Below are 20,364 nucleotides of genomic sequence, written 5' to 3'. Positions count from 1 at the left end.
TCTTTTGGCAGCCCTTGTGCCACTGCAGGGATTTATTTCTGGAACTGGGCCTCACTTAATCCGCATTGTTAATGACTCTGTCTCTGCCCCCCTCAACATGTCAATTTCATTTTAGTGTATACACAAAAGTGGCTGGCTCATGAAAATCATTCATTGCTCCCTCCCACACGAAAAGGAAGTATTTGAGACAAAATGCTTTTTCGCACAACACATAACAGAATTTCCTGCCAGAAGATTCGCAGTGATGGGCACTAGGTTAAAAATAATGAAAAACGAATTACATTGGAAGGCAATCTGATACGTGTCTACTTAGAAGTAAGTCTCACTGAGTTCACTGGGACTTCCCCTCAAATTTTGTGCAGCCTCAACGAAGGGCAGTTCTATTAAAGTATTAACAGCCGTTGGCTATTATTTTGTTTATTTTATTTTTTTAATGAGAGCTTCGGAGCCTCCGTATCCAAAGGCAGTATATAGCTCTGGATGCCAGACATGCCAGGGCGGAGGTGGGGCCGACGGAGAATTACTGCTTTCATACCCTTCTTGTGGGCTTTTTCCGCGCCGGATTTAAAACAAAAATCTCAAGAGAATTGGCAAACGAATACTCTGCCTAAAAGCAGCAAGGCAAGTGAGGGCACATTTCAGCTATTATTCCCATTCCAGCGGTGATCTGTGTGGTATCCACTAGCGAACCAGTCTATAATCTCCTTTTATAGGTTGTCCTACCAATAAATCTGCAAGGAAGTGATGTTTCTGTGCCGCAGATAAATGCACCCTTACCTTCATCGTCTCTACAGTAGGAAAATGGCCGCTCAACGTTATTACACAACCCTGTCGTTTGGAGGTGCGTCTAATTGCAGGTTTCCAAAAAGTCACTTAATGGTATAGCTCGAACTACTTTTGCTTAGAGAAATGAGGCTGATGGTCACATGCACGCGTTACCTATGGCCAAAAGAGCCCAAAACCCAAGCCTTGCCTATTATCAGTAATTATTATTACTGCAAGAATATCAGTCGCCGAATTCTGACGTTACATCCCTAAGGAGCAACAAGGCAGCCTTCCCGAGATCCGCAGAGCTTCTTGCATCATCGGCATCGTGCTTCTCACGAGCTCCCTGAAAAAGTGCATGGTTGCAACCCTTGTATTTTACACTGCGCCCTTACACGCGAGGAAACCCCATTGAGCCCAGTGGGATTTACTTCCCCAGCGATGTGCACGCATGGTGCAGCTGTACGCACATTTACCCGGAAGTAAGCCCCACTGAACTCAATAGGGCTTACTTCTGAGCAAGCACGCCTAGAATTGCACGCCCAGTCGGATTGCACCTAAGACTGTATCCGAGCACAAGCACCACGCCAGCCGCTTCCATCTCCTCCTCGTATTATGACTATCCCGCCTTCCTGATCATTTCTGGCAGCCAATAGGGCTGTAAGGATGCGGATGCCGCCGTCGCGGCTACTCCGCTTCTAGCCACGTGGTTCGCCTCCTAGCTGCCCTCCTCTCTTGACTGTTTTGTGCTACGTCCAGGCGCCTCCCTTTGCGCCGCATTTCTTCAGCTTTCTGGGCTCTGTGCGCGCGTCTAGCTGGGTCGTGTCGTCGCGCTTAGCAGGCCCTCCTCTCGATTGCCCGGTGGTGGACATGGTGGGTTTCGCAGTCCCCGCAGAAGTCAGCGTGTTCCTGTTGGATATAGAAGGCACCACAACTCCTATTGCATTTGTCAAGGTGAGATCTTGGGGGTGATGGGAAGGGAGCCGATCGGGCAAAAAGGTCCGGTCGTTGGATGCGCGCGTGCGCGCCTGACACAGTTTTTGGGGAGTGTTTATTTTCCCCATCTGGATCGGGCTGTCGGACGCTCAGGAATTCCCTTGAGTGCAGAGGAGGCTTCTTTCCCTTCGAGTAAGCAAATACGCTTGCGTAGGCTTGGGCTGCGTCTCTCCACATTGACTTTCCTTTGCTTAAGAATGACAGGAATTTCCTCTAAATTACTTTTAACACCCGTGTTTAGGGAAACTTGGGAGCTCACTTTTTTCCAGTAACCTTTTTTTTAAATTGACAATAGCAGAATCCCGACTTCCGTTGTTCTATGGTGAAAAGCTTCTGATGGGATCTTTAGTAGGACCAGCATTTGTCGATGGGGAGATCAGGCTGCCTCTCCCCACTTTTCACTGTAATTGTGCTGGCTTACTGTAAAACAGTATTTGCTGTAAAATGTTAGTGGAGTTACCCAGTGCTATTTCTGGAAGAGATTTCACTACTTTGTGACTTAATCTTGGGAGAATGTGAAATTAAATGTAAGTAGTTTTATCAGTGTGTGTGTTGTTGTTTTTAATAATCCCTTTCAGTTGTGGGCATCTTCTGGTTAAAGTAAGCATGCTTTTTAAGCACCATTCACTGAATATTTGCTAGGGATGTATTAGAGTCTGTAACCATTCACAACCCAATTAAGCAGACATGCTTAATTTTTGCAGTGAAAGACATTTTAGCAACTTTTTGCTTCATTGAGTTGTGGGACTACAAATGATCCTGTACATCTCTTTAGAAGAGATTCCCACCTCCTGAAAAGTGTGATAAGTGTGTTTTAGGCTTCAATCCTAAACAAGCTTACTTGGGAGTAGGCCTCATTGATCATAGCAGGAATTGGTTCCAAGCAAAAATGCATAGGCTTGTGCTGTAATTTAGTCCAAACAGTCTGCAAAGTATTTATAATAGAATTTGTCATAGAGCAGGATGGGGAACCTGTTGTTGTTATGTGCCTTGAAGTCGACTATGAATCAACAACCTCCAATAGCATCTGTCATGAACCACCCTGTTCAGATCTTGTAAGTTCAGGTCTGTGGCGTCCTGTATTAAATCAATCCATCTCTTATTTGGCCTTCCTCTTTTTCCACTCCCTTCTATTTTTCCCAGCATTATTGTCTTTTGTAGAGAATCATGTCTTCTCATGATGTGTCCAAAGTATGATAACCTCAGTTTCATCATTCTAGCTTATAGTGATAGCTCTAGTTTAATTTGTTCTAATTATTTGTCTTTTTCTTAGTCCATCGTATGCGCAAAGCTCTCCTCCAACACCACATTTCAAATGAGTTGATTTTTCTCTTATCCACTTTTTTCATTGCCCAACTTTCACATCCATACATAGAGATCAGGAATACCATGGTCTAAATGATCCTGACTTTAGTGTTCAGGGATACATCTTTGCATTGAGGACCTTTTCTAGTTCCCTCATAGCTGCCCTCCTCAGTTCTAGCCTTCTTCTGATTTCTTGACTATTGTCTCCATTGTGCTTTCCTCTTTAACTTTCATCAGCATTCATTTCTAATCGTTACTGGTTTCTGCTGGTAGTATGGTATTGTCTGCCTATCTTAAATTGTTGATACTTCTCCCTCCAATTTTCACACCTCCTTCATCTTGGTCCAATCCCACTTTCTGTATGATATGTTCTGCGTACAGATTAAATAAATAGGGTGATAATATACACCCCTGTCTCACACCCTTTCCAATTGGGAACCAATCGGTTTCTCCATATTCTGTCCTTACAGTAGCCTCTTGTGCAGAGTATAGGTTGTGCGTCAGGACAATCAGATGCTGTGGCACCCCCATTTCTTTTAAAGCATTTCATAGTTTTTCATGATCTACACAGTCAAAACCTTTGCTGTAATCTATAAAGCACACAGTGATTTTCTTCTGACATTTCTTGGTTCTTTCCATTATTCAACGTATGTTTGCGATATGATCTCTAGATCCAGCTTAGACATCTGGCATTTCTCGCTCCATATATGGTAAGAGCCTTTGTTGTAGAATCTTGAGCATTACTTTACTTGCATGGGATGTTAAGGCAATAGTTTGATAATTGCTGCATTCCCTGGGATCCCCTTTCTTTGGAATTGGGATGTATATTGAACGATTCCAGTCTGTGGGCCATTGTTTAGTTTTCCATATTTGTTGACAAATTTTTGTCAAAATTTGGACAGATTCAGTCTCAGTAGCTTGTAGCAACTCTATTGGTATGCCATCTGTTCCTTGTGATTTCTTTCTTCCAATTCCTAGTTCTTCTCTGTTCCCTACTTTTGAATTCCAGTCCCCCAGGATTATCAGAACATCTTGTTTTGGTGTGTGATCAATTTCTTCCTGTATTTCTGCATAACATCTTTTCCAATTCCTCTTCTTCTATGTTTGCCGTTGGAGCATAGACTTGGGTGATGGTTATGTTCATAGGTTTCCCATTTAATCTCATTGATATCACTCACTCAGACCTTGCATTGTAGATCCTAATTGCTTTTGCTACATCACTTCTCACTATTAAAGCAACCCCATTTCTTAATTTCTCATTTCCTGCATAAAATATTTTGTAGTTGCCTGATTGAAAATGTCCCATTCCCGTCCATTTTAATTCACTCATGCCAAGTATTATAATGTTGATACTTTCCATTTCTTGCTTGACAATTTCTAGCTTTCCCTGGTTCATGCTTCTCACATTCCATGTTCCTATTGTGTGCATCATACAACTCCGGACTCTCCTTTCGCATCTGTGTGCATCAGCCTCTGGGCTTCCTTTCAGTTTTGACCCAGTTGTGTCATTAGTCACAGCGCTACTCGTACTTGTCCTTTGTTCTTCTCCAGTAGCTCAGTGAGTGCCTTCTGACCTGGGGGTCTCGTGTTCCAGCACTATCTCGTGTTGCATTTTGGATACTATGTTGATAGGGTTTTTGTGGTAAGAGATATTCAGAGGTGGTTTGCCATTGCCTTCCCCTGAGTTTGGATACATCTTAGTCTGGTGTCTCAGCTTTGACCGTTCCGCCTTGGGTGCCGCTGCTAGGAGTCTAGCCTCTTAGTCTAGACCAGCCTTTCCCAACCAGTGTGCCTCCAGATGTTGTTGGACCCCAATTCCCATCTTTCCTGACCATTGGCAATGCTGGCTGAGGCTGATGGGAGTTGTGGTCCACCAACATCTGGAGGCACACTGGTTGGGAAAGGCTGGTGCAGACTCCTGACGTCATTGCTCTCAGCTTCTTCAACACTTTCATGTTGTTGGACTCCACCTTCCATGAGCCCTAGCCAGCATAGCCAACGGTCAGGGATGATGGGAGTTGTAGTCCAGCAACATCTGGAGGGTCACAGGTTCCCTATTCCTTTCTTAGAGTATCCTCATAGATATATACAGGATGCTGATGATACTGCCGGGCCTGGCAACCAAGAGGTCTTCTGTATCTTGAAAACTTGTGCAGGGGGTAGAACTCTACCTTGTGTTTTTTCCCATTACAGTGTTGCAAGAGCACCTGCACTTGACTGACTTTCTCTTTTCCTAAAGATACAGGATCAGTCTCAGGCCCTAAACCTGGCAACCCTAAGTATTATCTTCAGTTGTCAGAGGGGTGTGTGTGTGTGAGTCAGTTAGTCAATATATATAGACAGACAGACACATCTAGAGAAAACAATGTAAATAGAAGGGGCAAAAGGCCATTAAATACAAGTACCATTTTTGACACATCTGTATCTGTTGGATTTCATGGCCTTTTGTCCTCACTGCTTACATTATTTTTCTTTACCCACTCTTATAAATTTGCCAACTGAGGATAAGGCTTCATGCACCTGCAGTGGGCTCTAGTCCGCAAAAGCTGATTTCACAATAAATTTGTTATATTTAAGCAGAGCTTGGAAAAGTTACTTTTTTGAACTACAGCTCCCATCAGCCTAATCCAGTGGCCATGTTGCCTAGGGCTGATGGGAGTTGTAGTTCAAAAAAGTAACTTTTCCAAGCTCTGTATTTAAGATGCCACAAGACTTTGCTTTTCTCTTCTCTTCTTTCTATACAGAGTTGAGTATACTGTTGCTGATGAACATTAACTGAAGACATTTAGGACTGGGCTTCCACATCTTTAAAAAAAATTAATAAATCTCTGAAGGGGTTGAAAGTGCTTTATAGCCCTGCCATTCTTCTTTTTAAAAAGTAGAATAAACATTTCATAATGTTAACAAGAATTTAGGACTGTTACTTTTTCTGCTTTCACTTCTGCTGCATAAATGTGTGTTGAGAGCCCTCATTTCAGATACTTAGAAAATTAGGTCATTGAACTTCAGTGTTCCTACTCATACTGCATTTCGCCTTAACGCACAGAGGGAACAATTATTGTTATGTTAGGAGAATGTTCTTTTTGGTGTTTAGAAGTGCACCTGAGACCTGATGCGTTTTGATCCCTCCTGTTGAATGCTACCTAACATTAATCTCCAGCTTTGCTAATATAAAGGGTGCATATACACTATACCTTTAAAGCACATTCAAAGCACATCACCCCCTCCCAAGAATCCTGGGAAGTGTAGTTCACAGAACTACAATTCTCAGTACCCTTAACAAACTACAGTACCCAGAATTCTTTTGGGGAGGAAGAGGGAATGTGCTTCGGATGTATTTTAAAGGCATCGTGTGTATGCATCCAAAGATTGCCATATTTCTCTTCTGTTCTCCAGCTTAAAGAAGTTGTGTGTTTTTCTTAAGGCCGCAGGCAAATCTAGGTAAAATGGGAGGTTAGTCATTCCTTCTTTGTTCCATAATTGCAAGTATAACCTGAGACATGTCACACAGACCAGCGTAATGAAGCCTCCAATCTTTGTAAAAGGTTCTGAGTTGTTAGAGACCCTTATTCCCCTCACAGAGCTACAATTCTCAGAGTTGTCTTGGAAGAGGGATTGATTATCAAACCACTCCGGGAATTGTAGCTCCCTGAGAAAAATAGAGGTCTTCTAATAACTCTCAGCACCCTTAACAAACTACAGTTCGTGGGATTCCTTGGGGGAAGCCACAGCTGTTTAAAGTGGCATGATACTACTTTAAATGTATGGTGTGGATGTGGCCCCAGTATGTGGAAGTTAGGGTCAGGGCTAGTTGGCACACATGATGTTATAGCTGCAGCCAGCAGGAAGCCCCCTTTGCATGAGTAACACATGAAGCAGGCTTTTATGTTTTTCAGATGTGTGTATATATAAGGTTTTAGGGTTCGATTGAAAATATAAAGTAGGAACAACAATTCAGAGGAAACCTAATATATTTGCAGACTTTTATATCCTACTCATGTTTGTTTTGGGAGCCAGGATTATCTCTGGCACCGGTTGAGAGATTCAGTGCCAAACCTGGGTTTGCTGCTGTGTAATGTGTGAATAGGCCTTAAGAGTTGCTTGGCAAGGGGGAAAGAGGGGCTGTTATCCATGAGAACTCCTGGAAGGAGAAGTTTGTTCTTTTGAACCAAGTTGGCCTCCGTTTCTAGAGTAGCCTTATAATTTTGAAAGATCATGAGTTTTTCAAAGAATAATTCCCTCTCCTTGGTTGATTTTTAAAGTTCAAGCAGCCAGCCTTAAACTTCATTACTCACATGACTTGAAAGTCACATCGTTTGTCAATTAGCAGGTCCATTGCCCCTCTGTATAATTTGCCTGTGCCAGATATAGATGTTCCTTAAATTGGTGCCTTTTCTGATACTCAATAATAGCATCTACAACCCCTCCTGGCCAGCTGTCCTTATAACAACTCCCATAGGCACGCTCGCAAGAAAAATCCAGAAATGCAGGGGTCTGTATAGATCCATTATTTTTTTACATGTATACACCAAGAGCAGCAGTATATATCATAATACCCAATGTATTAGGATCAGCATGACTTCAATCCTGTGCATAGTTTCCTGGGAGTAAGCTCCATTGAACTTGGTGGTATGAATGCATAGGTTCAACTTGTAAGACACATTGTGCTTTAACAAAAGGTGTTCAGCTTTAATTGCAAACAATCTTGCAAAGAAGTGTTACTGTTTCAACCACTTGTGTGAAGTACTGTCTGTCCTGTGTATGTCCATGTCCTCGGTGCAGTGACCTCCTGGCTCTTCAGAAAGAAGTTCATTTCCTTGACCTGGAAAAACTGAAGAGAGGCAGAGAGGTTGGTGGATGTGGCTTTAGGGGATGCTAGAGCTGTGTCCCACTCCGAGGATGATAGCTCCCCTGCTGTCAATAAGAAGGAGGGTTTCCGGGAAGGAGGGTGTCGCTCTGAGGAAAAGGAAAATGATCTCTTAGAAGGGACCCATTCCTTGGGGTACCAACAGCTATCTCATGCAAAGGATACTGTCTTTGTGTGTGGGGGGGATCTTAGGAGTGGATAATTCAGTCATTAGGGTGGCTGGAGGGTGGCCACACGGGAACGGGCCTTTTCAGTGGTGGCCTCCCCTCTGTGCATTGAATGCTTTTCACAGACAGATGCACCTGTCACCATCCTTGTCAGTCTTTAGGCACCAGGCTAAACCCTTTTTGTTCTCTCGGGCAATGGGTAATTAAGCCTCCTGTGGCGTCCTCATCTTTTAGTGGGGTGAGTAGGGCTTGCCCTTATTAACATGTAGCTGGGTGAGCGTTTTATGTATTATGTCACTGAACTTGTGATGCATTTTGTGTGTCACCAGGATACTCTCTTTTCTTACATCAAAAACAACATTCGAGATTACCTGCGAGCACACTGGGAAGAAGAGGAGTGCCAGGAAGACGTCGGCCTTTTGAGGAAACAGGTAAAGCACCTGGCATGTCTTCCTTTTCTTATAGTCTTGTCTTGTTGCAGTCTACACATCAACAGAATTCTTAGGTCTTGCAGTTCTCTGGGCTTACGTTGAAAAGTTCACGCAAAGTTACTAGCCCTCACTAATTGTAACTGTTCACAAATGCTTATGTTAGTTGTGGCACATCAGTAGCTGGAAAGGACAGCTGTTGCCCCGGGTTACAAAACCTTCCCAGCCTGATCATCTGGAAGTGATATTTTATTCACCGTAGGAATGCTGACAAGTTGCTGTTTACAAGGCTGGACTACGGGATGTTTTCATATGTCATATCAGAAGGTAGAATGTGAGAGGTGTGTGAGGCATTCTGCTATCCAACTTGCAGAATTGGCCTCTGACTTTGCTTTTTTTCCCTTCTTCCCCCTCTGTGCTTGTTTTCTTTTATGTCATTTCTTTTAGATTGTAAACCTGCAAGCAGGGATTGTCTTGTTTCAATTCATTGGTTGTATCCTGCTCTGGGAGCATTTTTGGCCGAAGAGCCAAGTACAAATGCTCTAAATAAAACAAATAAATACAATGCATCTTGTTTTATAAGGATTAGATAAATTCCTGGAGGATCGGCCTACTGAGGGGCTACTACTCGTGATAGCTCAATAGAACCTCCACATTTAGAGGCAGTATACCTCTGAATACCAGTTGACGGAGGGACAGTAGTAGGATAGGAGGATTGTCTTTGATCCTGCCCTGCTTATAGGCTGACTGGAGCCATCCGGCTGATGTTCCTGCAAAGCAGGATGCTGGGCTCTTCTTAGGTTCTTACATTCATGTGAACAACAGAGGCTCCGAGCCATTGGGCTGGGGGAGACTGAGGCATGCTATGTGAGGAATTAGTGTGTGAGGGGAAGGGAAAGGGAGCAACATCTTGTGAGGTTGGCTTCCCGTTGCTTCAGTTTCACTGCTTAGGATTTGGTTTTTTGCGGCAGCATCTGCTGAGGCACCTGGCTGCATAAGAGTATTTAAGGCAGGGATGGGGAACCTGTGGCCTTCCAGACATTAGTGGACTCCAACACCGATCAGCCCCAGCCAGCAGTTCTGAAGGGGCACAGGTTTCCTATTCTTGTTTAAAAGAGTGGGAAGGCAGGATGGCCCTGTGGTAAAAAAAACCACGTGCCTAGATCAGAATCCGGCAACCCAGGGCTGTGGAGTCGGAGTCGAAAGCAATTTTGGTCGGAGTCGGAGTCGGTAGAAATGTACCGACTCCGGCTTCAAAATAAAAACTTTCATAGGAATTTAGGAAAGTTTTCTTGTTCAGAAATTTTAATCAAATAAATATATTTTATGTTCTATCAATCTAGCCTGATGATTCACGTGGTGGTGATGAAATGCCTTGTGCTACCATTTTACTGCAGTAAATTTGTTATTACTGGTTAATATACATTTGCCATTTATGAAGAAGTCGGAGTCGGACAGTAGAAAAATAGAGGAGTCGGAGTCGAAGGTTTGGCGTACCGACTCCACAGCCCTGTGGCAACTGCCAGTTCCATGAAGTAATCCCAAGAAGCGATGGAGGCTGAGAGTAGACCCCCAGCGTTGGCTTGGCTTGAGCCCTTTTCTAGTGGAGTGGGCAGGGGTTTCAGCCTGAGGACTGCATGGAGAGCCAGTGTGGCCTAGTCTGTGTGCCTGGGACCTGGGAGATCAGTATTCAAATCCCGCTCAACCCATGAAGCTCACCCAGTGACCCTGGGCCAATCAGGGTCTCTCAGCTAACCTACCTCACAAGGTTGTTCTCAGAATAATAGAATTGGGAAGGGGAGAACCATGTTTGTATGTCACCTTGAGCTCCTTGGAGGAAAGTTGGGATATAAATTCAACAACAAAGTCAATTCCCTTTATAGCCACATACCAGTGGCGGGCAGGGCCAGAAGCAAAAGGGGGCAGAGGAGCAAATGTTAACTTACCCACACAGCCTTCTCTATCCTCCATCCCGGGAAATAAGAAGCATTATCAGAGTTCAAGGACATATTCCACTCTGGCAAAAACTCTCAGGGAGGGTGCAAAGCAGGGCAGGTGAAGGGTGTGGCTTGGAGAGTAGGGGGTGTGGCTTGGAGAGAATCCTGAGGAGCAGATAGGCAGGCCTAGGTGGGCCACACTCAGCCCCTGGGCCTAAGGTTCCCTATCTCTGATTTAGGAGCATGTTATGGGTCCATGGGAAAGCTGAAAGGCCCATTCCTACACGTTTAGCTTCCCAGCAGTGGCTGCTCTTCTTAACCTTAAACATCTGGGAAAGGGGCATATCCATATGACTCAATCTTCCACTTTTGACTGCAAGCATCTTTTAGCTGCGGCAGTGGCCATTGCTCTTCCACCTCTCTAGGAGTTTGTGACAGCTCTGAGGATTGCCTCTTTGAGATCCTCTGTGGAATTATAATTCAGATTTCATTGGCTGGCAAAGCCATGTTAGTTACACCAGGTTAAAGGCACTGTTTGCTTCTAGCATGCATAAGAATATTTTCAGGATTCTTTAATCTGTGCAGAGTCTTCATGAAGCCCACATTGCAGATAAGAGAATCCTACTTTCTGGTCCCGTATCAGCAGAAATGCTAAGAAGCTGCTGCAGGGAGGTGGGAGGGGAAAGAAGAAAAGGTAGGAATGTACCGTATTCAAAACCCTTCTGCAGCTACATGCTTTGCGTTGGTACTCGAGGTAGAGAGTATGTGGACCCTTTTCATGAGAACATAGGAAGAGCCCTGCTGGATCAGGCCAGTGGCCCGTCTAGTCCAGCATTCTGTTCTCACAGTGGCCAACCAGATGCCTCTTTGAAGCCCACAAGCAGGACCTGAGCACAAGAGTGTTCTCCCCCTCCTGTTATTTTCAGCAGGGCTGTGGAGTCAGAGTCAGACTGGGAAGCAATTTTGGGTGGAGTCGGAGTCGGTAGAAATGTACCGACTCCAGCTTCAAAATAAATTTTGTTTGACAATTTTTTAAAAATATAAATTCACAATGTCAGAGAAGCTTCCCATGAAGTCATCTGTATTTGAGCATTTCACCATAACTCAAGATGGAAAACATGTTGTGTGTCAGTGTATGACACAGGACCCAGATGAAGACAAATGCTGTGATGCCAAGATCAGCGCATATTCAGGCAGTGATAAAAATGCTCCTATGAGAGCTTCCAATTTAAAAAGACATTTACAGTGCTTTCCAGGGCTGTGGAGTCGGAAGCAATTTTGGGTGGAGTCGGAGTCAGACAGTAGAAAAATAGAGGAGTCGAAGGTTTGGTGTACCGACTCCACAGCCCTGGTTTCCACCAACTGGTATTCAGAAACATGCTGCCTCCGACCGTGCAGGTAGAGCGTAGCCATTGTGGCTAGTAGCCATTGATAGTTATGTGTTTGTCTAATCCTCTTTTAAAGCCTTCCAGGTTGGTGGCCATCACTGCCTTCTGTGGCAATGGATTCCATAGTTTAGCTATGCGCTATGGGAAGAAGTAGCATTAGTTGATTTTCAGAACCCTGTTTATGGCCTTTATCTCTTCCATCATGGAACTCAAGGCTGAACAGATAGTGGGCACTTCCACACCAGTTTATTGTGGGTTCAGGGCTGCTCATACATGCAAGATTTGTGCAGCATCCACGTCTTCCTCATCAGAATGCCATCCCATATTCCTCCCCCCTCCCATTTTAATCCAGATTTACTGTTCTTTTGTTTTTGTTTTATTTACTTAATTGGATTTTCTGCAGAAACGGTAAATCTGGATTAAATGGGAAAATAATATGGGAGGGTGTTTTTATAAGGCAGTTGCTGCGTGGACATTGTGCAAAACATACATGCATGACAGTCCACAGTAGTCCCGTCTTTCCAGACAGTCTCCCATCCAGGCATTGAACAAATCCAGACCTGCTTAGCTTCAACAAGGCGGTTGCGCCATCTGCCTTCAGACCACACCTTGGCATGTTTAATATAAATATATGTAAAGATTTTCCTTGTTAGCAGTCTCCTTATTTCAGTGATGCCCTGAACAAACAGGGTGTGGCAGTGGAAATGGGCTCCAGGTATTTTCCTATCTTGCTGCTGTTTATTTAAGTCAAGGGTAAAGCACCTTTTCGCAGTCTGAGGGTCACATTTCCTTGCACACAACCTTCTGTGGGCCACGTGCCAGCCATACAGAAATCAGAGGTTTCTACACACACACACACACCTCTCTCCAGATTTCGACCGAACATCAGGAAAAACTTCCTAACTGTTAGAGCCATACGACAATGGAACCAATTACCTAGAGAGGTAGTGGGCTCTCCGACACTGGAGGCCTTCAAGAGGCAGCTGGACAGCCATCTGTTGGGAATGCTTTGATTTGGATTCCTGCACTGAGCAGGGGGTTGGACTCGATGGCCTTATAGGCCCCTTCCAGCTCTACTATTCTACGATTCTATGAGAAGAGTCTTCCAACATGCTTCTTTGTCCTTTCCTGCTGATTGGAGCCAGAGTTAAGTAGGTGAGTCTGCCACTGAGAACACTCTTCTCAGTAGCTAACACATTCCCCTTTCATGCTGATTAAGTCCTAGGGACGTCTGTTGTGGGAGATGCCATTAACAAGGACAGACAAGCAGAAAGCAATATTCAAATCTGGCCAGATTGTAATCATAGAAGGTTGTATAATCTTAGAAGGGGCATAGCTGTTAAGTGACATGGCTGTGACTATCTTAAACGGACCCTGCACTTGCTACCACACTACTGATTATGAATGACCTTGAAGGCAACCAAAATACAAGGAATGATGACCTGTTAGACACTGGAGGCATTCAAGAGGCAGCTGGACAGCCATCTGTCAGGAATGCTTTGATTTGGATTCCTGCATTGAGCAGGGGGTTGGACTTGATGGCCTTGTAGGCCCCTTCCAACTCTACTATTCTATGATCCAGGCAAGTAAAGGACGTCCTTATAATTCAAGGATACATTGCAGCCAGGCAAAACACGAAAAAGGGTAGAGCTGGGCTGTGGAGGGGTTTGACTTAGGGAGAGTCCCAAGGGCTGGATAGAGTGACTTGGAGGGCCACGTTCAGTCCCCTGGGCATGAGGGGTCCCTTACAGATCCCTTGTGTCGATCTGTAGTCTGCCTTGTCCTCAGATAGATAAATAGATATCTGAAGCTTCCATTGCCCAGAATGAAAGCTCGCCACTCTGAAGTATCCTTAGGACCCTCCTGCATTGCTTCTGCATCGTGCCACCATGTTTTCTCTCCCCTTCAAAAGGCTGAAGAGGACTCCCGCATGGATGGAGTTGTGCCCATCCCATTGGAAACCAGGGACGGGGAAGAGGAGGTTGAACGTGTCATCCAGGCGGTCGTAGACAACGTCCACTGGCAGATGTCTTTAGACAGGAAGACAATGGCTTTAAAACAGCTCCAGGGGCACATATGGAGGGCAGCGTATGCAAACGGCCGTGTGAAGGGAGAGTGAGTATCTGGCTTATAGGAATCCTGTATATGACACAAGGGGCCACTGTGTATACCATTGTCCTGTCCCTTCCCCACCAACACACACACAGAGTAGATCGGTGCATTAAATCAGCAAACATGGGTTCTCGGCCTCAGTACCGGGCAGACTTCTGGCTTGCGGGATCTGCATTGTTTTAGAGCTCCTGAATCCACTGACTGAAGCCAGCTGCAGAGTATATACACAGAAAATTAAAGAATTCTTAGCCGAGGAGTTTGTCTAGAATATCAGAACTGAACAGAGCTGACAGTCCTTCCTGGTCTCTCCCTCCCCCCCGCCCCAGATTTTTAAAATAAAATTATTTTAGCTGTAAGGATGTGTCTGTAAGTTGCTTTGGGACATAATATATGAAAGGCGATTCACAAGTTACCTAAACTTCATAATCCAAGCAAGTGAGAAGCACTGTCAAAGTTGAAGGACACTTTCCAGCCAGGCAAAAACACTGTAGCTCAAGAGGGTCTGTGGCCTGCAGAGAGTCTCAAAGGCCAGATAGCAAGACCTGGAGGACTGCATTTGGCCCCCGGATGTGTGGTTCCTTATCCTTTCTATATATTGTCACATCTTTCCATAATTTGGCAACACGAGTTTTTATTGCCACAGTCCTTAGCAGAATCAGGTCTTGATCTTCCTGTTGCACACTTCTGGAATGCAATTATCTAGTAATCAGTGAGGAAAGCATTTTAACTGTATCTTCAAGGTTTCTCTGGGTTGCCTTCTCATGATCTGCTGTTGCCCGCCATGGCAGGTTCTTTGAGGATGTGGTTCCAGCAGTTAGAAAATGGAGAGCAGCAGGGATGAAGGTTTATATTTATTCTTCTGGGAGCGTGGAGGCACAAAAGCTCTTGTTTATGAATTCTACGGAAGGTGATATTTCAGAGGTAGGTACAACATTTCAAGTTTGATCTTCTTTTTCTTTCCAGCTTTGCCCTCCCCAAAATGGCAGCACTTCCTGCTTCTCTCAGGAATAGAGTGGCCTTTGCATTCACAACATGGAGCATAAGGCTATCGGTGGCTACTAGCTATGATGGCTATGTTCTACCTCCACTGTTGGAGGCAGTATGCTTCTGAGTGCTGGTTGCTGGAAATCACTAGTGGGGAGAGGGCTGTTGCACTCATGCCCTGCTTGTGGGATTCCCATAAGCATCTGGTTGGCCAGTGTGAAAACAGAGTGCTGGACTAGATGGGCCACTGGTCTGATCCATCAGAGCTGGTCTTATGTTCTTAAGGCAAAGCAAAGCAGCACATGGTGTCCTCCAAGAGTAGCTTGGGAGTATATGGTTTAGTTCTCTGTGGTTGAATTGCACTCATTCATATTTTGAGACAATAAGGTGGGCAAAAGCAAAGAAGGCATGTAGTGAAATGTATAATAGGACCTGGTCTACAGGAAGAACAGAGTGAAGTGGAATGTATCACTTCACATTGCAGATAGGAGAACTGAGGTTTTTTCCCCCATGTTCCAAAAATGTTCCCAAATCTTTGCAAGTGGAATAAGAGCACAGCAGAGAGAGCAGGCTGATCATTTCTATGCATTTTAACCTTGTTTCTTGGAAAACATTGAAAATGTCTTTGTGTTCTGCTGTTTTACTGAAGAATGCAAGGTGGCTTGCATAAAGATCAGCACAGCACAAAAACTATAATGCAAAATACAGTAAAAAAAAAAACCTAAAACAGAGCTTTTTTAAAATGGTACATATACCCTCTCAGTGTCAGGTGGTACAGGCCATTCTACCACTGCATTTTGCTCCACATGTAAACTGTAGAAGGGTCTTATCAAAGTAACCAAGACTCTGCAACCTCGATTGTATTTTGCAAAATGGGGGTGATCACATGTGTATTAATAAATTGCTCTTGTATTTTTAGCTGTTGTTACTTATGCCCTGAAGGGCGCAAAGCAGCTTACATAAATGTTTCCCAGGCAGCCTCCCATCCAGACAGCTTAAAAGAGCCAAACCCGCTTAGCTTCAGCAGTAGAACTCTGCCTTCAAACCGTCCTTGAGGCATGTTATTGTAATTCTTCAAGTCTCACCGGGCCTGGCATTAGCACCTATCATCCTCGGGCAGCTGCTGATGCCCCAACAGGGCCCATGTCTGACCCGTCTTGGGTCTCCATTAAATATATATATTTTTTCTGAAACTGGGCTACCATTTTAACTTCCCACAATGCCCTGACAAAGTATCACTCCAGGGCATTTTGGGAAATTAAAATGGTGGCTGCCAAACCCCAACTGGGGGACCATCTGGCACTGATTAGAGTACTGTTTCTGCCCATCACTGCTACTGCCACCACGAGGTAGGCTGCTGAGGGAGGCGGCTCACTGGTGGAGGAGGGCGTCCACCAGACAGGGGCACCTTGTCGAGGCTTCCTCAAACCTGAAGTCTCCCATGAAGGGTGAAGGCTGCAAGCTCTGCTCACTGATCACCAGAAATCCCTTTCAATCAGTCCCTCCATGCAAATACAGTGTGTGGAGGTGGCCACATTGTGAGAGCAATTGGAAGTGGCCTTGATGTCGCACCTGTTTCATAATTACTTAGCGCTTCAGGCGATTGTTCCTCAAATCCTTAATTTCATCATCCTCTTTATTCGTATGCCAGTTTCCCAGAAGATTGTGCCCAAAGTGGCTTATAACATATCGAGTGCACAAGAAGTGTAACAATTCAAATCATATTATAAACAATTCTATATAATCATAATATCAATAGCAAAATGAATACATACCACATAGAGAAAACAATACAAATAAGCTAACCTAATTCAACAATTTAGATTAAACAACACTGTGGAATGCAGTACAGATATTGCTGGCCTTTACTAGGGACCGAGCCTTTAGTGTGGCAGGTCCTGCCCTGTGGAACTCCATGCTAGTAGAGGTTCAGCAAGAATCATTCCCGCCTTCTCTTAGATGTCCTCTAAAACCTTCGCAGTGTAAATTTCTTTTTACCAACCAGTCTTTACTGACCTTATTGTAATTTTTTTATGCTGTGTATCGCTTTGCTATATTTTTTTATGAAAGTGCAGTCTATACATATTTTAATAAATAAGCAGACATAATTATTAAATAATTGAAATGAAGCAAAAGAGGCAAATCCAAAAATGACAGAATAGCTTACAAAACATTAATTTCTAGATGTTGCTTCTTCCTACAAGGAAACCTCTCCTTTCAAAAAAAAATTAAAAAGTCATTCTTCAATCTTCCAGCTCTTTGATGGCCACTTTGACACCCAAATAGGCCCTAAAGTGGACAGTGAGAGTTACCAGCGGATTGCCACAAGCATTGGGTGTTCCACAAACAACATCCTGTTCTTGACTGATGTCACTCGAGGTAAGAGAGTGGGTGTTTGTTGCTGTCTCACTGTTCTCGTTATTCCAGCAGGTCTGCCCAACGGTTGTTCACTGTGAACTGCAAAGCAATTGGTGCCAGAAGAGACCTCTTCCACCACCCATGAAAAAGAATGGGCAGGAAACTGTGCAGGTGTCACCCTGCATGGTAACTTGTTTGTGTAACTTGCTGGTTTCCAGCCTATGCTGAGACTGAATAGGTTCAGAAAAGGGCAACCAAAATAATCAAGGAGATGGTGTGACTCCCCTATGAGGAAAGGTTGCAGCATTTGGGGCTTTTTAATTTAGAAAAAAAGGCAAGTAAGAGGTGACCTGCATAAAATTATGCATAGCATGGAGACAGTGACTAGAGGAAAGTTTTTCTCCCTCTCCCATAACACTAGAACTCGTAGACATCCAATGAAGTTGAGTGTTGGAAGATTCAGGACAGACTAAAGTACTTCTTCACAGGTAGTCAAACTTTGGAACTCATGCCCAGACGAGGCAGTGATTTGGATGGCTTTAAAAGAATATTATTTATGTATTTATTTATTTATTTTAAAATATTTCTGTCCCGCCCTTCTACCCTATAATAGGGCACTCAGGGCGGCTTACAAAAATAAAATCAAACACGTACATAATAAAATTGTAAACAATAAAATCACAAAAACAATAAAATACACTACAATTAAAATACATAAAATACAATATATACATATACATATATATATATACACATATATAAGGAGTGGTCCTAAAGGGGACTACAAGGGTAAAATTTAACATAGAAGGCATAAAATTAATGTCAGGCTCTACCTTCAGTCCCTCCCAAAGACTCTCCGGAACAAGATCGTTTTCAGAAGTCTCCGGAAAACCATCAGGGAGGGAGCAGAATGGACTTCTTGGGGTAGGGTATTCCAAAGCTTGGGGGCAACAACTGAAAAAGCTCTCTCCCGCGTGTAGACAAATACATGAAGGATACGGCTATCAATGGCTACTCGCCATGATGGCTGTGCTCTGCCTCCACAGAGGAAATATGCTTCTGAATACCAGTTGCTGGAAACTGCAGGAGGGGAGAGTGTTCTTGCGCTCAGGTCCTACTTGTGGGCTTCCCTTTGGGGCATCTGGTTGGCCACTGTCAGAACAGGATGCTGGACTAGATGGGCCACTGGCCTGATCCAGCAGGCTCTTCTGATGCCGTTTGAATAGCATGTGCCTCTCTTATACTGAGCAAGAGAGAAATGGAGCAGATCGGTGGCTTGTCTAGTGCCAAGTAGGAACCTTAAGTGCAAATAAGTTCTCTCCCACAAGATGAAGACCACCAATTTAGAAGGCTTTGAAAGAGGATTTGACATATTAATGGGAGATAAGGCTGTCAACTGATGCTAGTCACGATGGCTCTGTTCTGCCTCACCTGTCAGAGGCTTTGGTAACATGGGGGTGATGGGTAGCGAATTATTCATTGCTAATGTACTTGCCTGTTTGATATTCTTGGTCTGTCATTTGCTTGCTTATATAAGAAATTATGTTAATTAAAAGGAAATATTTTTTTAAAAAACTGCAGGCAGGGGGATTTAATGTTTTAATGATTCCTTGTGTTTATTTTAGAAAACAAATACATCTGGCTCAACAAAAGCAGGCAGAAGGCTAGGTTAGAATGATCACCCTGAGATGGCAGTTTTCTGTGAGAGATAAAAATGTCAAAACCCCTTATATCCCCAGTCGATCACTGCACTCTGAAGGTGAGGGCCTCCTGCAGATACTATCTTACCAGGAAGTCCGTTCCACACAACATAGCAAGCAGACCTTTAGTATTGTGGGACTGACACTTTGGAATTCGCTCCCCTTAAACGTTAGACAGGCGCCATCTCAGTTATCTTTTCAGTGCCTTTTGAAGACCTTCCTTTTTCAACAAGCCTTTTAAGCAGAGACCTTATCCCAGTCTGTTGGTTTTTTAAATGTTTTTAAAGCCTTTTAAAAAGATATTTTAAAAGATGCTTTGTTTTAATATATTTTAAAGTCTGTTTTTAAGATGTATCAGAGTGTTTTTAGTGTTTTTGTTTGCTATCCTGGGCTCCTGCTGGGAGGAAGGGCGGGATTTAAATTTAATAAATAAATAAATAATAACAACAATAATACCATGTGATCCCTTCATCCTCCAGTCTACAGTCTAAGATGGTACAGTTATGGGAATCCTGTACTATAGGATTTATTTATGTGCATAGATGGGTCTCGAGATATCCTAAGGAAAGGTGTTGCTCACCACTACCACCAGAATACGAGAGGTATAGGTGGCAGCCTTGGAGTAATAGATGGGGGGAGGTAGTCTTCATTCATCCTGTTTAATGGATCTCTCTTGCTCTTTTTCCCCTCAGAGGCAGATGCCGCAGAAGAAGTTGACATGCACGTGGCTATAGTTGTCCGGCCAGGCAACGCAGGACTGACAGACGATGAGAAATCTTACTACAGACTCATAACCTCTTTCAACGAACTGTTCTTGCCTTCATCCACTTAAGCAAATTTGGATAGAGGATTAAAGGGAAAAAGATGGAGCGACACCTGACAAACATTCTTCTTGTACAATTTGCGGTAGTTTTTGCTGGTGACCAGAATTTTGAAATTGAAAAATTGGGGTCCATGTCCTTCTTCTCAGGACAAGAATTTGAGCCCGGTATGGTTGGTGCATCCGCTGGGGTTGTGAGTGTGTTTCAAACTGAGCAGCCGCAAAACCCGCAGCTATCAGCACCATTACTTTGGAACTGCACGTGGAAGACCCAGAGGGCACAACCCACCATGAGGATCTCCTATGCAAGCCCCTCTTGGTATGAATGGGAGCTGTGCGAGAGTCATGGACAGCCGGTATTCATCTCAAGAGGGCTTGTGTAGAAGATCTGTTCAGTGGTTGCGCCCAGCATGTTTACCTCAAACACACATTCCCTTAGCTTTATTCTCTCCTGCAAATAATAATAATAAAAGTCTTGTACGTTTTTCAGTTCTGTTGTTTCTCTCGTTGACACTAGGTAAAATATAATATTAGACC

General features: G+C 43.9%; 1 protein-coding gene across 3 annotated transcripts; it reads left to right on the top strand.

The window, feature by feature from the left end:
• The first annotated feature begins 820 nt into the window (after window positions 1–820).
• Window positions 821–20,313, top strand: ENOPH1 (enolase-phosphatase 1). Of its 3 annotated transcripts, none has more exons than XM_061583195.1 (6): window positions 821–1,719; window positions 8,430–8,531; window positions 13,766–13,968; window positions 14,754–14,886; window positions 17,205–17,328; window positions 19,700–20,313. In XM_061583195.1, the coding sequence occupies exons 1-6, from the start codon at window positions 1,636–1,638 to the stop codon at window positions 19,837–19,839; spliced, it is 786 nt and encodes a 261-aa protein (XP_061439179.1). In that variant the 5' UTR covers window positions 821–1,635; the 3' UTR covers window positions 19,840–20,313. The 3 variants fall into 3 exon arrangements, with proteins under 3 accessions (XP_061439179.1, XP_061439180.1, XP_061439181.1); XM_061583196.1 differs by lacking the exon at window positions 821–1,719 and adding an exon at window positions 1,793–1,893; XM_061583197.1 differs by lacking the exon at window positions 821–1,719 and adding an exon at window positions 2,128–2,288.
• Window positions 20,314–20,364: the final 51 nt, after the last annotated feature.

The sequence above is a fragment of the Rhineura floridana genome, chromosome 9 (assembly GCF_030035675.1).
Source record: "Rhineura floridana isolate rRhiFlo1 chromosome 9, rRhiFlo1.hap2, whole genome shotgun sequence".
In the NCBI taxonomy this organism is placed as follows: Eukaryota; Metazoa; Chordata; class Lepidosauria; order Squamata; family Rhineuridae; genus Rhineura; species Rhineura floridana.
This window is presented reverse-complemented; position numbering and strand designations above follow the sequence as displayed.